We start from the raw sequence: 19,167 nt of genomic DNA on the forward strand, positions 1-19,167 counted from the left end.
CTATGGCTGTCTCATTTATCACATTATTCCCTTTGCCCACTTACACTGTCTGATTTGCACACCAGACTCAATGGGTTTTATCACAAAAACCGAATCTGGGGGCGCCTGGGTGGCTCAGTTGGTCAAGTGTCTGCCTTCGGCTCAGCTCATGATCCCTGGGTCATGGGATCGAGCCCTGAGTTGGGCTCTCTGCTCAGCAGGGAGTCTGCTTCTCCCTCTCCTCTGTCCCTCCCTTTGTTCCTTCCCTTTCTCGCTCACTCACACTCTCTATCTCTCTCAAGTAAATAAAATCTTAAAAAAAAAAAAAAAACACAGAAAACAAAGACCAAATCTTTTTCACTGAAGCATCCCCAATGTCTTGGACATAGTTGCTGTTCCATAAATATCTGCTGAACAAATGTTCAATGAAGGTGGTATCTGAATCTCATGAATTTCTACTAAGATCATCTTTCTCAAGAGGTAGTGTAACAAGTAAGAGTTTCTTCTTAAATGGTGGGAAAGTGTTACTGTTTTTAACCTAAACTTTTTAAAACAGATAATACCCAATTGTAAATTTGTTCTAAAGATGAAAGATCATTTGTGGGGAATACCTAGCACAATAATGGCTCACAGTAGGCATTTGGTAAGTGTTGTCTGTTACTACTGTTACGTTAAATCTTTGCAGGTCTGTCCACCCAAAGGCGAGCATCAGCTCGTCCTGGTTGTTGGAGTAGGTCCTCCTTAAATCAGGCTTGCCAAGCACTTCGAGGGCACGGGCTTCCTGGCCCCTTTGTCTGCGCAAATCTGTCTTCCTGAGCCTTCTTACACAGAAGGTGGTACTCTCCAGCTCTGTGGAGAACAGAGTGAAAGAAAAAGGATTCTGAGTGTCTCAGGAGAGATTAAGGTTAAACATAAAACAAGTACTTCCTGTCAGACCTGTTCAGGTGTATTACTGTGGCAAGTTATTCAGGCTTCATTTCTGGAAGTCTTTGAAAGTGGAGAGAGAATCATTTCTCTCAGATGATTAAGACAATTTAGCCTGAAGGCAGGGGATGGGACACATGATCTCTCAAGGTCGATTTCTTCCCTTTGATTCAGCAAAGTACCTGTAAGTTTCTGTACTTTGTAGTGAGGGCAAATTTAGAAGTATTTCACAGTGGAGAAGTGGAACATCAGTTATAAATGGCGAACTCAGTCTCTGATTCTGTGGCGAACCTGTGTTAACATTTAAAATCTTTTTATTTGACAAAGTAATTTTTACGTCTGAAATGAGGCTTTGCAAACGTAATTACAACAATAGGGCTAAGAATAATAGTCACCATTGATTTTGTACTGACGAAGTGGCAAGCCAGTGAAAAATGTTTTGTGGACGTGAACTCACTGAATTATTACTCATCCATTACCACCCTCTGCTCGGAGACCCAGCTGCTCGTCCCTTCCTGAGCAGCAGCTGCGAGCCAGACACTTCACTCATTCCTTCCTTCAGTGTTTTTATTGAGCACCTTTAATTTTCAGACACTTTTGCAGCTGAAACTCAATAAGCTACCTGCCCAAGGTGTTGCTCCTTCTAAATGCAAGTACAGGATTCAAAACCCAGGGAACCTTTTTACTCCAAAATCAGCACTCCCTGCATTTGCATGTAGTCCCTAAGTGATCTCTTCATCTCAGGGTTTTTAAGTACCTTTTTTGTGGTGATGACTCCAGATTTCTGTCTCCCCTGCAGCCTTGTCTGCTGACGTGTGGCTTTCCCTTCCCAGAGGTCAAGGAGGCGTCTCAAACCTGGCGAGTCTCAGGCCTGCCTCCTGATCACACCTGCCCTATCTGGTTAATGGGACCTTCCATCTCACCCAAGGTGTAAAACAGAAATGGAAGGCCTTCTGTGCCTGTATGACTGGGCGTGGCCGGCCTTCCTCTGACTCTTGCACCCACACCCCCACCCAGGCCCTCTGTGCCAACCACACTGCCTTCTGGCCCCCAGATAGACCAAGAATGTGCCCACCTTCTACACCTGCCAGTCCTCCTGCCTGGGAGCCTGTCCCCGCAGGTGGTGGCTGCACCTCCTTCATTGCCTTCAAGACGCTACTCACAGAACACCGTGTTAAAGAGGTTCTCGGAGTAGGCTGTGAAGTAACAGCTCTAGTCCAGGCCTTTCCTACTGTTCTTATTCTCACCGTGTTTACATGCAAAACTGTTTATTGCTCGTCCCTCCCATTATACTATAAACTTTATGAAGGTAGTGATTATTTTTAATTGAGTCCACGAGTGAATGAAGGGAGTGCATACCTGAAGTGCTTGGCTCACAGCATTTGCTTCAGTAAATGGCTCTACGGCTGCATGTGGCAGGACCCAAGAGCCGGAAGCCGAGAACCGGAAGTCGCCCGCCAGGCTGTGGCTGTGTGCAGTGCCGGCCTTCCCGCCCTGCCTGCGTGCTTGCTCACTTAACAACGAGGTGGGCTTCAGAGCGGAGCAGCGGCAAGACTTGCGCTAAGTTAGGTGAACGTATTCTTACAGAATCATAAACTGTTATTAATGTTACAGTAAAATTCAGATTGTAATAGCCTCAGTTTCACAAAATAAGATGACTAACGCATATTTAAATATAACCAGTTTCATTGATTTTTTAAAAATTATTAGTAAAGAAGAAAAGGCTCTGTTTTCTCATCTGTCATTTTAAAATCCTGTTTTGTCTCTGAGGGGCGCCTGGGTGGCTCAGTCGGTTGAACACCTGACTTTTGGTTTTGGCTCAGGTCAGGATCTCAGGGTGGGGGGATTGAGTCTCCAGTTGGGCTACACGCGCAGCGGGGTTTCTGGGATTGAATCTCTCTCTCTCTCTCTCTCCCTCTGCCCGCTGGCTCGCTCTCAAATAAATAAATCTTTAAAATCCTATTTTGTCTCTGAAAACAATAGGAGATAAATTCTCAGTTACAATTTTTAAAATATGTTTATGGTATATCTATTTGGTATCAACCGATTTTTAAAATGGGATTCCATTGTAAACTGAAATTTATGTTAACTCTTAATTGTTTGAGCAGGGAGCAGGAATAATTCCCCACATTGTTTTCAGCCCCATTGTCCACTTACTCTTTTTACCAAATCTTATTTCTGAGCTTAAGAAACATGGTAAAATTATTTTAAAAGATTTTTTAATTTATTCGAGAGAGAACACCCACACGTGCAAATCAGGGGAGGGGCTGAGGGAGAGGGAGAAAAGCAGACTCCATGCTAAGCGTGGAGCCCGAGACAGGGCTCGATCTCACGACCCTGAGATCATGGCCTGGGCTGAAACGAAGATTCCAGCGCTTAACCGACTGAGCCACCCAGGCGTCTGACAGAGTCATTTTTTATATTTGCCTTTGTTTTCCCTCCCTTGTCAGTCTTGTGATGGGTCTTCTCCTGAGCAGTGGAATGTCTGACAGGTTAACGATGTCAACTCTGAAAGGTCTAGAATTCCAAAAATCAGACCTTAAATTTTTGTGCTAATAGAATTACTGAACCTTCTTCTCAGAGAAAGAGGGATTCTCTGATTAAACTATAAATTATATCTGGCTATTTAAATTGAATATTTAAGTATTCCAATTACTAGCAAATGTGTGTGATTTTTAATTCCTAAAGAGAATTATTTATTTCAAACCTCAGTGTCTATTTCTGTTTTCTTACATTCTAGGCACTAGAAAGTGACATGTGCCAGTGAGGGATTGAAACTGCCCTCTTGTTAAAACTGTGCCTCATGGGTCTAGAGGCATCTGCATATCTGCCTTGCTTATAAGAAGTTTAAGTTTCCCCTGACTCTTTTGCCTATCTGCCCCGGAAGACCTAGGTTTTTAATCCTGGTGTATGTTGGATCTGGGGCCAGGCACTTGTGACACTGAGCTCTGTCCACCCGGCTAGCCCTGTGAGTGAGCCCTTCCTCCCCATCATTACATGGACAGTGAGACATTTTTCCAGATAAAAGAATCATTCTTCAGGCAAGCATATGATAGTAACTCTGCCTTCCTCAAACTTCCTGCCGACAAACATCCTATGCCTCAGAACTCCTTTATACTTTATAATCTCAAAAATTAGTAAGAGCCACACAGTGGGTTGGTATGTATGGCTTGTATCTGTGTTAACATTTACCATATTTGAAATTAAAACAGAAACATTTAAAAATGGTTATTAATCATGAAATATATAACAGTAGTCAACCCATTGCATGTTAACATTAAATCTATTTTTATGGAAAATCACTATTTTCCAAGACAAAAAATATTTAGTGAGAATTGTGGCATTGTTTTATATTTTTGCAAATCTCTTTAATGTCTGGCTTAACAGAAGCTAACTAGATTCTTATATCTGCCTCTGTATTCAGTCTGATGTGATACGTTGTTTTGGATGAAGTAGTTGGAGCAACAAATATGTAGTTGGAAAAGAGAAAAGTATTTTGACAGCTTTTCATATAACTGTGGATATTCTTTGATACTCCACCAAAACCTGGCAGGTGATAGTTTCTTAAAGGTTAGTTGTAATGTGGATTCTGAAACCATGTCAATAAACTTTTCATACTCAGTTACATTAAGATACCTTGGTTCGTTTTCCACTTGGTGGATTTGGAAACATCATGCATGGGTCATTTAAAAAATACTGGTTCACTGAGTTGTACGTATTTTCACAATGCTATGACCCATTTCCTTGTGCAATATCAAAAAATCATATTCGTTATTACTACCACCAGTCTCAACAGAGAAGTCTTTAAGTCCTGGCTTGCTATCAATTTACAGGGGTAAATACTAATTTTTCAAATTTGTAGTTTATACCTGCAAGCTCGAATTTTATCATTGGTAACAAATACTGTCATTTTTTTTCTTGAAGTGACAGGCTCACTTCATTCATTTTTGAGAACACATCGGCCACATATGTAAGTTGCATAACCGTGGTCTGTCTGCACTTCATTCCTGTGAGTAGAAAGGGCTGCTGTGAGCCACGCTTGAGCTCAGCCCACACTGCAGCCAGCAGCGGAGATTCCATAAGCACACTTCCATGTCATCATGCAGAATCGTGAAAAGGTGTGGGCTTAACAGTTGAGATTTATTAAAATTAGTAATTCTTACTGCTTCATCATGACATTTTTAAATGAAAGTACTTTTCTTAATGTAACTGCTAGTAGAGTTTGGTGCCACTGCCTTGGTTCTTGCCAAAGCACTGAGTTTTACCCATCCCATTGCCTGCAGTGTGAACACAGTGAAAAAGATGAATAGCGTCAGCTTATTTTCACAAAAATAGTTTGACTTGGTGGGCCCCCTAATAGGATGGCAGGGGCTCTTAGGAGTCCACCACTGCTCTAGGCCATTTTGCAGATGCAAATTGTATTAATGCTCTAGGAAAGCGCTGAGTTAGAGAGGGATCCAGTAGCAAGAGAAGAATAGGGCAAGTTCTCTAAAGCAGTTTAACCCTTGTGCAGCCTTCCCGTCCAAAGAATTGTCCTCACACCACCTGCTTCCTGAGGATAGACATATCACTGCGTGCCCATCCCACAGTGGGTTGCTGTGAGCGCCAAGTGTGCCTAGGAAGAACGGCTGGCTCTTGCCTCCCTCCCACATCAAAGCTGCCTTGTCCAAATTTGCAATCCTCAGGGAAGAGGGTCAGAAGATTAACAGCCTTGCATTTAGATCCACAGCACACTTAGCAGAACACAGAAGACGGGAGTAACGTCATGCTACCACCATCTCTCCCGTCTGAGAGGGCCGTGGCTCGGTTCAGAGAGCAGCCCCAGTGGGAGCCAGAGTGACGAAGCACCAGGAGAAGGTCCAAATGTAGCAGAGCGGCGGGCAGATGACTAGACTCCTTCTATCCGACCTGTGCAGCCCAGTTCAAAACGTATTTATTCAGCATCTTCCTGGGAAAATATTATTAAATGTTATGAAAGGACTATTCGAGAAGTAGGGCTCTTACAGAGAGCAGGTTGGAATTTTTTTAGCCACTTACCCTGAAGGAATTTCAGATCTTTCAGTTATCTGTGATAATAGGAAAACAAGAGTAGTCCCCAAATTTCATTTTAAATATACTTTTCATTTATTCTGCTTTATCTATAAAAATTCTTAATGGTTATGTGAGGATTCCAGGCTCTAAGCAGAATGGAAGCACTGGTCTGGGGGCCACCGGGCTGGAGCTGTTACCTGGGCCACGTGTGCTTGGTCCTGCAGTTTTTCCTGTCAGATAATGAACATTCACTAAATGTCTGCTAAAATATTAATTTTTATGAAAAGGACTATAGATAAAATTTTATCTCAAAGGAATAGGCCAAAATAATCCAGAAAAACACCAGCCCTTTTATGTTAAATTTGATCAGCACAGAATTTACTAACTTAACTTTGATGATGAATTCTGGGATGAATTCCGGATTCACCTCCCATGCCCCAAAATTGCCACAACCATCGCAACAAAATATCCTTATTACAGACTCTTAATTGAGGCATGGACTTAGTTCAGTCCTAGTGTTGGTATCAGTCTTCCTCTGACCTCTCTGATCTGGGGACGCCGCCGCATGCTCGGAATCAGCACTACGGAGGGCAGTTAGGGGTTAGACACGGCTCTCTTCTTCTGCCCTCATTTTCTCACCTGTAAAATTAAATAATATGTCAGCTTCAGACAGAGGCTTTGAGGATTAGGAGATAATCTATAATGCATTATAAAACTAAAAAAGGATTTTAAAAGAGACAGGAGAATTGAATCAAGACGATGGACTGAGAACACATACCTGCTCCACTCACCCTCCCCTTTCAGATTCCCACAAGGTGACAGAAACAAGATTTGAAAGATTCCTGAGGAAGGAAAAGCAAATGGAAGGAGATCTATGAGAAAGGAAAATGAAACAAAGCCCCAGCCATGGCAGGAAGTGTGCTGTTGTGGAGGGGAGGTTTAGGGAAGATATAACCCCACACCGGTGGCTGTGAACAAGGGGACACCAAGAGGACTGATTGGAGAGCTGCATTTGGAGCAACCAGGCTAGTCTGGGCCTGCCCTGAGGGGTGCTCAGTGGTGCAGAGTTAGTGGTGTTTCTTCCCAGATGACAGCTGTAGCCATGCAAAGCGAAACTTCAGACAGCGCCACCCGGTAGGGCAACCAGGAGCCCCAGACACCGGAGACAAATTACTTGCATGTCCCACCCGATAGTAATATTCTATCCCCTTTTCACAACCACCAGAAGAAAGCTATGTTAAACAAGTGGTAACATCCCCAGACAAGCAAACTGAGAATCTCAAATCAAAAAACGAACATATATCCAACATGTCCCAAGCATTTAAAAAAAACAGACTCAGCAAACTGAAAAACTAACACTTGGACAGAACAGAGCCCAAAGAATAGAAGGTGATCCTAAAATAAGTCATTAAATATTCACATGGGTAAGAAGACGTGGAAGCCACAAAGGCTAAACCAGTTAGGAAGCCCGGGATACAAAGTCAACAGAAGGCTGTTGAGTATCACCAAAGGATAAAGAGCTAGCAAGTAGGATAGAAAAATTGAGATGGATGCTAGAACCCAAAATTTCAGAAGTAACGTAACTGGGGTTACCAGGATGGAAAAACTAAAAAGATTAAGGGGAAGAGAGAGAATTTTATAAAAGAAAAAATTGAGAAGTTGAAGACACAAGTTATGATTTACCTTGAAGGGCATACCGAGTGCACGGAGAGCTGAGAATTTAACACAGGAATGAGGATGAAGAAAGAACTAGGGCCAGGAATAAACACACTGTCCTAACTTTCCTGTTGAAAGGATTAACTCCGAACTCCTTAGCATTATAGAGGAGGAGAGAGGCAGATCCTCAGGGATCAACATAGGCTGTGGCACCAGACAGACCTGACTTACAGCTCTGGGCCTTATGTGTTCGTGTTCGTTCTTGGATAGTTAGGTGACTTCCAGAGCCTCAGATTTTATTGTATATAAAGGGAAAGAATAATATCTACTCCATCAATCTGTCGTGAGGTTGAATGAGAAAAAATACACAGGCGTGCACACTGCCCATGCCCCTCTGTATACCATCTGACCTAAGTAAAGTAATTCCCCTTTTTTTAGAGTTCATGAACTTCTTTGTAGCCTGACCCCCCACTCACCTGTTGCTTCTTCCCTCCTCATTCAGTCCCTCAGCCGATCCGTGTTACCTTCCTACTTTCCTCTCACCTCCCAGTGTAATGAGACTGTGATCCCAAGGTATTTTGGACACACTTCTATGCTCATACACACCTATACCCTATTCTTTGGAAATGTACTTGTTCATCTTTGTTAGCTTCTTGAGAGTAGAGATCACACCTTATTTATTTCTGTATCTCCATTTTTCAGAATGGTGTCTTTAACATAGTAAGTGCCCAGAAGTCTTTCCTAAATACATGACCACACTTGGGCTTAGTGCTTCCTTTTAATTGTATTTTTCAAGTCTATTCAACATCCAAAAAATATTAAGTTCTTTGAGTCCTTCCATTTTGCACCTTTAGAAGTGAGGTGAGAGTAGTGTCTCGTTCACCTTTATTCACTAATAACACTTTGTCAAACTTCCTGTATTACCTTGGCACATAATTTTTCAATAATTTTTGTTGTAATTAAGTCAATGTATTTAACAAATTTTACTGAGTGTCTGCCTTGTACTAGGTATTGTTCTAAAGGGGCTTGAGGTATGTCATTGAATAAAACAGCCCCAAGTCCCTCCCTGTAGAGCATATATATTCTCATTGTACTGCGAGGAAATAGTAAGTATAATATATGTTAGGAAGTGACAAGTGCTGTAGAACAAAATAGAGTACATGCACAGAGTACTGTGGATGAGGGTTGTCAGAGCAGGGGACTGCGATCATAATCTGAGTGGACCTTGTTGAGGTGGCGTCATTTGAGCAAAACCCTGAGAAAGGTGAAGTTAGCCACGCAGGTATCTGGAGCTAAGAGCATTCTAGGCAAAGGGAAGGGCTGGCGAAAAGAATGACAGCACAACTTTTCTGCCCTGAACAAACTGGAAACTCTGACTATATCAGGGGTTTTACCAGTTGTGGGCCGTCAATCCCAGGGGGCACAGTGAAAGGTTGGCGCGGTTGGGTAGGAGATGAGGTTGGACAGCAGCGAGTGGGAAGGACTTCATGAGTCCTGGGGGTAAGAGCAGCCTAGTGGTCTAGAGCTTGCTGAGCTGACATAAATACAAGGAAGGGGCCTAGTGAGAGTGGTTTCAGTGACTTTAAAGTAGAAATTAGTGGAGAGTCTTAAAGAGGTTGAAAGGGCAGGGGACAGGTAAATGTCGGGATTGCCTTCTTGATCCCACAGGGACAGGGTGATATGGGGACTCAGACTTTCTGTCCTCCTCTCGGACCCCTGTCAGTGGAGAGTAGAAGGTCTAGCGAGCGGTGGACTTGCTCCCAGGGCCACAGTTTGCTCCCTGACCCCTGTGTTGTCTCTCGGTGTGGGGGTCTATTTCTTGACTCTGGTTGATGGAACCAAGAACCTCCAGGAAAGCCAGGAGTTAGGCTGCATCCTTGCACTTCCTTCGACCACGGAAATGGGGTGGAATAAAAGGTCCGGGCAGACGTCGCTTTTGTAGCAGCCCGAGCAGCCCGCTCTTGATCCGTTCAGCGACCAGCTTCCCCGGATCCCTTCTGATGGAGCAGAGGCCTATTTGGCCTAATGTGTTTTCTTACCTTTTGTTAATATTAGATTATAATGTATGCATAAGTGAAGATTTTTTGTATCTTTTCCCTTTCGTCGTGTGTTGGGTTTTTGGTTTATCCTTGGGAAATAGGACACATCTTTGGTTAATAGACATTTGAGGGGCACGAGCTGAAGTGCTGGCAGAGCAATCCAGTGGAACTGACAGGTCTGGGAATGGGGCTCAGCTGCTCCCGGCTTCCTGGCTCGATGACAGTCTTGCAATAAATAGTCAGAAACTGGATGAAATGATAGCAAATGTCAGCTTGAAGTTTTCACTTGTCAAAACCAAGATTGTCTTACCACCAAACTGTTGCTGGGCCAAATTATGCTCCCTCTTACCCTCCTGTTCACTGGAAATAGTCTTCACCCGATTTTTTTTTTTTTTTATGCTGAACGGTTTTAAGGCACTTCACAGACAAATGTCCAGTCTATACTGATGTGTATTACTGTTCAGTCCGTTTAATAAAGACTTGGTTGGGTCAAAAGTAATGGTTTGGCCTCTCTGGCGGTCAGCTTCAGTGCCTGCCATTTACAGCTTCGAGTTACACAGTGGGGACCTGTCTCTGTAAAGGAAATTCTTTTAGGCCTATGAAGACGTAACTCACTCTGTGCAACAGACAAAATTCTCAAGAACATCAGGGTTTTATTTGTCTAAGGAGCCATTATGCTGTAACTTCTGACCTTTGGAAAGAGGACTGAGGTTCATTTAATTTAGTGCTGAGTTTCTATGAAACATTAGCCAATTTATTTTCAACAAAATGAGAAGTTGTTTTGACTACTTTGTGGCCAAATGCTGTGTGTGAGCCATCAAGAATGTCAGACCTGCCCGTGGTTTGACGGATGGAGCACAAAGACAGCTGGTGGGTCGGTTCTCCCAATGAGCCCGGCAGGTGGAGGCCCCAGTTCAGACTCAGGTGTCTTGACCAGTATTTAACACTGACATTTCATCAAGAGATTAGTTTCTAAAGTTCTGTCCTCAAGATGAAAGAAAAATAATTCTACTTTAAAGGCAGTTCTCATATTTAAATCTGTAAAACCTTAAGAGGTACGAAAGCAATATTACTTCTTAGATCACTTGCTGCTGGATTTTTGTTTTTTAATATGAATGTTTCTTTGATCCTTTTTTCCGCTAGTCCCTCCCGTTTCCTTCTCATCATAGATAAATTTGCTGCCTCGAGAGAAAATTAGGGCTATTGAAAGGGAGAGGGGGAATTTGAGACCAGACAGAGAAGTAAGGCAGTGATAATTAACCATGATCACATGGCAGTGAGTTCCGTGTGGATCCGTACATTTCTGAGCATGAGGAGGGATCCTGGAAGCCCTGGGGCGGAAGGGGGGGGAGGGCAAGTCAGACATTCCAGAAGAGTGACAGAACAGGTCAGAGTGAACAGGGAACCCCCCCCCCCCCGCCCCTGTAAGGCTGCCCCACGGTGAGCAGAGTCCACCGCTGGTATAGGTCTTCAGCACATGGTGATGGTGGCATCCTGAGCTTTGAGCGTGGGTGCTGTCCCTTCTGAGCTTTGTGACTCTGGGCAGGTGGCTCAGCCTCCCTGAGCCTCAGCTGCTCCATCTTCAAGGATAGTGATTTGAGGGAGATTAAGCGCAGTCATGCGCATGGAGACTCCGTGATGAAGGGGTCTCACTGAGCAGAGTGCCCTTGCTCTCACACTGCCTGCCTTTCTCCCATGTCCTCTAGGAATATCAGCTCTCAGTCTGAAGACCTTTTTATAAAACTCTGTAGCTCCATGTGCCTCCTTAGAAAAATTGCATGTTGCCCTTGGTATAATAGGTCAGCTGTAGGAGTGACTATTCTGTTCCTGGGCAACATTTAAAAAGCTGTGGAGCTTAACACAGCACATTCCAGAGAGCTTCTGTTCTGTCTCCATGCCGGAGAGCTCCCATCATAACCAGTATGTTACGCTGTGTTTAATTAACTAGTGAGGATGTGATTAAACCAGGATAACAAGATCTGACCTATATTTTCACATGGAGGAAGCATTTTATACTGAGGAATATTCTGGTCTCGGCATTTTATCAGCGCTTATTAACTCTGTGTGATGGAGGTACTTGTAGACACGCAAATTGCTCAGGCTGTTTCATACATCTGTGCCTTACATGTGCAGTTTGCTCTGCCTGGAAGGCCCCTGCTGCTACCCCCTTCTCCGCCCCCTTCTCCGCACCCCTTCCTCAGCTTCACCCTCCTGGTTGGTGGCTCAGAACTGCTCTAGCATTGCATTCTCGGGAAGCCATGGGACGCAGCCAGTGGTGGAGGCGTGCCTCCTCTGTGGACTCACTCCGTCCATGCAGAGTGAGGTCTTGGGAGCCGGTGGCGGGGGGATGGGGGGAGTGGGGGCAAGGAAAGTGGCCTGGGGAGCCAGCCTAACTCTGGGAAATCAGGGAGGTTCTCTGAGGAGGTAGTATTTTGGCTACAGGCTGAGTAGCAGGTAGCTTAGAAGGAGAGGAAAGAACACTTTTGGCAGAAGGAGGAGCAGGAGTAAAGAGCTACCTGCACATGCTTGAGGCAAAAAGGAACCTCTTCCCCTTGCTTACCACTTCCTCCTTGGATCGCCATGCTGTGCTGCAGCTGTCAGAGTGATGAGTCTCTGGTACTGCTCACCTGGCAGAGGAAGCATGGGCGGAGAGCCAGGTGTGGGTTTGACCGACGAGTGTGTCCCCTGTTTGTTCTCTGTGAGATTTTAGGCTGGTGTCCTGGCCTTCTGATCTGCCGCAGCATCCTTATCTCTAAAATGGGTATGACAGTTCCACTTCCCGCAGGGGGCTGCTGTGAGGACTCCGTGGGATCTCGGCAGTTGGCACTCAGCAACACTTACACCATGGATTTTATTACTCATCTTGCAGCTTCCTAAGGTGTTAAGCAGCTGAGCTGGATCATTTTCCATTTTGATTAGAACTTCTTACTTGATTGCATGAGGTTGGAATAATGAGAATGTTTATTTCCATGACAATCCAAGGTAACAAATTCAGGACGATTGTTGCCCTACAAAATTAAGTAGAGTAGGAAAGCGCAAAGCCTGAGAAGATGAGTGGAAGCCCTTCCTTGGTTACCAAAATAGCATCATAAACTAACTGTATCTGCCATGGTTTAGTAATCTAGATTTTGCATAGGTTTGTTCCTATAAAAAATTATGCCTGTTCAAATATGCAATATCTGCAGAATGGCCACGGTATCAGGCTCCCTCCCCACCCCCCCCCCCACCCCCACCTCAAGGATGCCATACATTAGAACAGAGACGTGCCTGTGCTTTGCAAAGATGCTCAGCCTCCATCCTCACGGACGTTGCCAGAGTGCCATGACCGGCTGGTGGGGAGCCTCCCTGCTGTCCTGTCACGACACAGTCATCACACCGACTTCCTAACAGTAATGCCTTAGTGCTGACGAAATGGAACACTGGGTCTAGTCCCTGTTACCAGATCGCACGGCATCGGGTTCTCTGGTAGGCAGGAGCCTTCCTTCTGTTGGACAGACCTGTGGTTCTCTGTCCTGTCCACAGCCGCGGTGCCTGCCCTTTCAGGACACACGGACACACTCACGCCGTGCTCATTGGCCGATGGCCGTGGCTAAAGTGACAGACATGTTTATTAAATATCGCAGCTAGAAATCTTTGATATTCCCAAGGTCTAAAGTTTCTGTGTTAGATCTCTGCCATCTCGGTGGAAATTCTTCCTTTCAGTGTGTAGCCCTGCCCTTGATTGGTTATCTTTAGGTTTTAGAATACTTCACTGAATATGTTTTAAGCTCACAGTAAAGTTGTTTTGTCCTGTTTTCATCTTTTTTTTTTTCTCTTTGTGCCTTTTGTTTTGTTCAATGCAGTGGTGCTGATTACTATGATTATGGACATGGACTCAGTGAAGAGACATACGATTCCTACGGTGAGTAACTGGCCAACATGAACCAGAAATAGAGCAGGGGGCATGATCATAGAAGCACCTTCAAGATCAGAATTGAGGAGAAATCCATAAAGACATTTGGACTGAAAAAGCAACTTCCCTTTCAGTTCTTCTGTGCATATCTAGCTATTTTCAGAAGCTCCTTTAGGATTTAAATTTAATATTTAAAGAGGACTGAAAACTCACAGAAAATTGCGTAGATTCACATTCTCAACTTAGATTTTCTGTTTGGGTTGATTGCCATGTGCTGATTGTCTCATTTATAGAGTCGTTTGCCAGACTGCAGACACTTGATAGCTCAGGTCTTTTTGAAGTGTCTTTGCTTCTCGACAGTGAAGGAAAAAGCCGTTGAGACTGCAGCTCTCAAAGGATTTTCCCACCCCCATCTTCATATTTTAATTCATCTCCAATCCCAAACCCTCTTAAAAACATTACGGTGGGAGTCCTTCCATAAAGGTTACAAAAGCACTGAGCCAGGGAGGGGATGTAAGGCTCTCTCCGGCTTACGGGGAGACAGCTAAACCCCACTTAATTCAGTGGGAGCTGGTAGAGATGCTGGGGAATCCATGTCCGAAGTCTCAGAATGCAGAAGGAGGACAGGTTTAATTAAAAGAATTGGCAGCAGCAGCATAATGATAGTAAGAAGCTCCTTTGCCGGAGGACAAAGAGATCAGAGAACAGGAAGCTTCAATCAGTTGCAAAGCTCTGATAAATGCCTAGTACCCAGTGCAAGTGAATCAGGATTCTGGTTAATGGATGTTCTGACATTTCTCTGAACATGAGTGAAAAACCATTTTCCGGTGTTCCTTTTGAAGTGCATTTTGTTATATCACCTGCCCCAAGCTGTGATGACCTTACCTTGGATATTTTTTTGTTTTGGTTTTTGTAACAAACACTTAAGAGAAATACCTTGGTTTGCTGAATGCAGTCTACTTAAATGGATGCAAGTTAGCTTGAGGGAATGACGTTGATTGCATGTTTGTATCAAAAGAAGAGGTCATTTTAAGTATTTTTCCTTCACAGCCTTTTTAAATTGGTCTCAGTGGACACATGGCTTTTAAATTGCTGTAGGTTGCAGCAGAAATGTTAACTGTTTGTTGTTGGAGACCTGTAGATTACTCAGTGGAAGTGCTGAGATGGAACAGGTGTTTAATTTCAGGACGTCTGAATGGATGATGGAAGACCTTTTGTTATTCGTACACTTGTCTGATATGGATTTAGTATTATGATGAGTGAAATTTGACATTCTGTCATTAAGTTTATTTCGTATTCAGGAAGTATTGTTGAGGCTACATTTCCCCTGAACACGACTTCCATTCCCTCTGTCTGGGGAAGGACCTAGGAGACCAGTGACCACCCTGCCCATCCCCACGTTGCTTGTTATGTTTGTCTGCCTTTGCCTGCACAGATCTTTATCTGTGTGGTGTTTGTTTTTGCTGTCAAAAGAAATCTGAGCGATCCTGTTCCCATTCTCTTTCCCATTCATGAATGTCTTAACATTTAGCAAAAGGCAGTTCAGTTGGCTGTTTGAGCGTGTGAGCTTTTGTTAAAATGAGTGACCGAGAGGAAAGTTCTTGCAAGTTGGTTGCCATTTAAGATACAAAAATCATTTTTCTTCCCATACTGATAGTTTTTGTTAGTAGGGTGACCATTTCCCACTGTGTTTGTAATTTTTCTCTAAGTAAATACCCTTGTTTTTGTGTGTGTGTGTGTGTGTGTGTGGTACATCAGGGATATATGTCTTCAATACGACATCTACCACTTGTTCAGGGTTAAGTTAGATTCTGAAAAATGAAGCCAGCAGGATCCATGGCCATGATCTAATTGTGGTTCATCTTACTGATTTTAGGGCAAGAGGACTGGACTAACTCGAGACACAAGGCACCTGCAGCGAGGACCGCGAAGGGTGTCTACAGAGACCAGCCCTACGGCAGATACTGATTGTACTGTCTGGTGTTGTTGAATAGCCAGTCTCCACCAGTCCTGTGTACTGTTCAAAGTAATGTTTTTCTATGAACAATCCCTTTTTAAATAAATCAAAATGCTTAAAATCTGAATGGATGGAACTTTAAAACTACTTTGTGGAAACATCAACCTGGGCAGAAAAAAAAAAAAAAAGACATGTAAAATTTTGTTATTTCCAGTCTGTATATGAAAAAATAGGTCATCAAAAGGAAAAAAAATAACTTTGATTAACTAGTGTTAAACAAAAAACTAGGTTTACTAAATATGTTAATCCATCCTTTTAACATAAGCCTCACCTTTCATTTTAAAGGTTTCCATAGCAATTTAGTTATTTTATCTTTCAGCCATATGCTAGTTTTTTTTCTCTTGCCAACATGCGTAAAAAGGGAAGCCAATTACAAGTGCAAATAATGTGGTATTCTTTTGTAACTCAAGTCTTGAAATGTTCTGTAGTGTTGAGCAAAGTCTCCTCTTGCTTGATACTAAATAAACTTTTGAAAGAAATTCCGTGTGTGTGAGCTAACAATTTCATGTTTCTCTTATTTAAAAAGGCCTTCATAAATAGTTGTAAACAGGGAAAGAGTTCATTTAACAACGCTTGTCATAAAAGGGTCACACTAAACGTTGTACAACTGACTTAAAAAATGGTATAAAATTAAATGTACCATTCTATACTCACCGTAGATTTAAATGCTGTTTAAAGAGTCCACATGGTGTTAAGCTGCGTTGAGTAGCACGTTAAAACGACGCAAAACCAAATCTTGTTTAAAAACTGGTTTTAAAATAACTACTGATTTTCTGAAAAAGATGTGATCAGTTTTCATCTTGTTGAGCGTTTTTTCACTAGTGCAACTTTGGATTTTTTATGAGAATTTTGGTACCTTAATGAACACCTCGCTCCATGCTGGAAGCAATAAGCACAAAGCTTTTAAAGACATTCTGACTTGACTAATTGAGGTCGCACTCGCCAAGGCTGAGGATGTGTAACCCTTAAACGGTCTTCATTGTCAAAGGTAAATAAATCAAATAAGATTTTAATCTCACTTAATTTATCTTAATATAACTAATAAAACCAGGGAGATTACAACTTAGCAAGTTTCATTATCCATTTTAGAGAGGTTTTAAGATCACCTAAATTCTCATTTTAAAAAGTTTAATTTGTTTTAGTAATCTAAAAAGCCTTAGTTCAGTCAGTTTAATTGGGGCCAATTTTTCCCTATTAAACAAATGTAAAACCTCATAACTAGTTGTTTGTAATACATTCTTTGGTTAGTAATTGAGGGCACTTCTTAAAACTGACAAATATTTAATAAAGTTATTCTTTAATCATTTGGCTTAAGTTTTTTTTTTTAATTGTAGATTATGTAAAATGTTTAATTTTTGTTTCTTAAGAGATTTCCTTCTCTTTGAGTAAAAAGGTCTTTTCTTTTGTTAGGAAATGTCAGCCATCTTGGGAAGTCGGAGGAACTGGTTGTGCCCGAGGAGCAAACAAAGGTGAGTGCCTTTTGTTTCAATTATTGTGATATGTTACGGAAGATGAAGACAATTTAATGCTTATCTAAAGTCACATGGAAAATATCCCACACTGGTTCCTATTTCCAGCACTAGTGATTATGGCAAATTAACTCCTCCAGTCAGAACAGAAGCTCCCTGAATACAAACAAGTCAGACCCAGCCGGCCTTGTGGGTGCCACGGGCGGCAGAGGCGGACGTTGTCACAGCAGTTAATACTTGGATTGCCTTCTTCAGTAAAAATAGAAGCCCAGTCAATCACATGAAAAAAATGTCCAAACTATTAAGGGAAAAAAAGCAGTTTATCAAGCCTAATGTATAATATGACCCCAATTTTATTTTTTAAAAACTGTGTATACTCTCTATATATTTATAGGTAAAAAAAATTACACTGGTATGCTGCAGATTTTTGATGATAATTATCTTAGGCTTGTGAAAGTATGATTTTGTGTATGCACTTTTCTGTCCTTCCTGAATTTTGCAAAACAAGTTATTACTTTTATAAGACAAGTACTAGAACCTGTGTTTTATAAAATTATTTCATAAATTTAAAAAAAAAAATTAGGGATCTGTAAAGGAAACATATCATTAGTTTGGTCTCAGGGTATTCTTGTTTTTTTTTTTTCTAAACCATCAGACACGCTACTTAGGCCCTGATATTCCAGAGAGTCTTCCTCTTTAAAAGTAGTTTTATTTGAGCTCTGCCCCTGACATGTACCTTTGGACATCAGCATGAGGAGAATGATGCTTAGCTCCTGTAGTTGTTACTAAGAACTGAGTGAGCTAATATTGTGAGTGCTTTGTAACCTGAAAAGTGATACAGTAAATGTGAAGTTGAATTGTCAAGTTGAATACCCATATTTAATATGTATGGGTAAGAGCTGAGTTTTTTTTTCCCCTCCAGTAGCCAAAAGTAACCTGAAATAATTAACTTACTATTAGGAAGAAAATAGTTCTCTTTATTCTCATGGACCAAAATAAGATTTTTGGTTTTGAGGGGTTTTTTTTGTTTTTGTTTTTGTTTTTGTTGTGGAGGGGGGGCTTTTCTTGCACAGAAAGAGAATGTGACACATCACGCATTTTTTCAATGTGTTACATTGAAATTTTTCACTATTTTCCTCCTTATTAAGTAATTTTGGAGGGGGGATTAGCATATTGAATAATAACGCAGGTTTCTTAAGTGAGAGATTATAGATAGGTCCCTAGAGAGTAAACCCCCAAAGGGTCTTCAAGCTTAATTCGTAGGAATTATTGTTCAGTGTCATGTTTATTTTCATTTTTTAAAGAACCCATAGCTCCATTGAACTATAAAAAGGGATTGTGATTCAGAAAGGTCAGGAACCACCAGGAATAATATTGGACAAGAATCCTCCTGTTTGGCTTCCAAGGGCTTCCCATTTTTGGCACGTAGGCTGCCAAGCCTCATTGCTTTCCGTTTCAACATGAAGACTCTGCTGTAGGCAAGCAGTCTTCTCCCGCCCCTCAAAGCACATTGCATAGTTCCAGATCTTTCCCCTGACCTTTGTCTACCCCCTTGGGATTAATAGTTTCTTTTCTCATTTTACAACGTGAACCGAGCATGAGTTTTGTATTAGACACAGAGGAGGCACCGCGAATGCAAAGATCTTTAAGACATGGGCCTTACTTAGACTGCAGTAATTCAGGATGGAATGGAAGCATGCTCGCCCCAGTTCCTCCACCCCCAGAAATCGTGCCCACTCCTCAGGACTTGGCCCAGTGCCCTCTCTGAAGTAACATGCTTAGTTTATACTTACTCGTTTTAGTGACTTAGGTTGGTTACAAGTTGCCACTTTGACCAAGCATGAGTTCATCACTCTCAATAAATGATTTCATTGAATGCTCACAACCACAAGAAGGTAAGTGTGGTCTCCATTTTACAGAGGAAGACACTTCAGCTTCAAAACGTGAAGTCACTTAGGTAGAAAACTCTCACACCCTGCAACTGGTAGAGCCAATTTTAAACCATCTGCTTTAATCCCGAGCTTTGTTGTTAGCCAGCTCTGGACTAGCACTGACTTCCCCATCAGATTAAAGGCTCTTTGAGAGCAGGGGCTAATCTTCATGTTACCTGTATCCCTGAAAGTGACTCCCACAGCCCTGAGCGTTATCAACACATTGCGA

The 19,167-nt window shown here is 42.4% G+C and overlaps 1 protein-coding gene across 6 annotated transcripts in view; it reads left to right on the forward strand.

The window, feature by feature from the left end:
* The window catches only part of KHDRBS3 (KH RNA binding domain containing, signal transduction associated 3), a 182,328-nt gene that overhangs the window by 157,954 nt on the left and 5,207 nt on the right, over positions 1 to 19,167 (forward strand). For 4 of the 6 annotated variants that reach the window (XM_025871173.2, XM_073893237.1, XM_073893239.1 and 1 more), the window contains exons 8-9: positions 13,472 to 13,530; positions 15,398 to 16,017. In XM_025871173.2, coding sequence (XP_025726958.1) covers positions 13,472 to 13,530; positions 15,398 to 15,489 — 151 coding nt within the window. In that variant the 3' untranslated portion in view covers positions 15,490 to 16,017. Of the gene's footprint in view, positions 1 to 13,471; positions 13,531 to 15,397; positions 16,018 to 16,948; positions 17,008 to 19,167 lie in introns of those variants that run through there. The other 2 variants (XR_003208057.2, XR_012378369.1) reach the window with 1 other exon arrangement.

The sequence above is a fragment of the Callorhinus ursinus genome, unplaced genomic scaffold (genome assembly GCF_003265705.2).
Source record: "Callorhinus ursinus isolate GAN/ISIS: 27379988/994484 unplaced genomic scaffold, GSC_fseal_2.0 scaffold5, whole genome shotgun sequence".
In the NCBI taxonomy this organism is placed as follows: domain Eukaryota; kingdom Metazoa; phylum Chordata; class Mammalia; order Carnivora; family Otariidae; genus Callorhinus; species Callorhinus ursinus.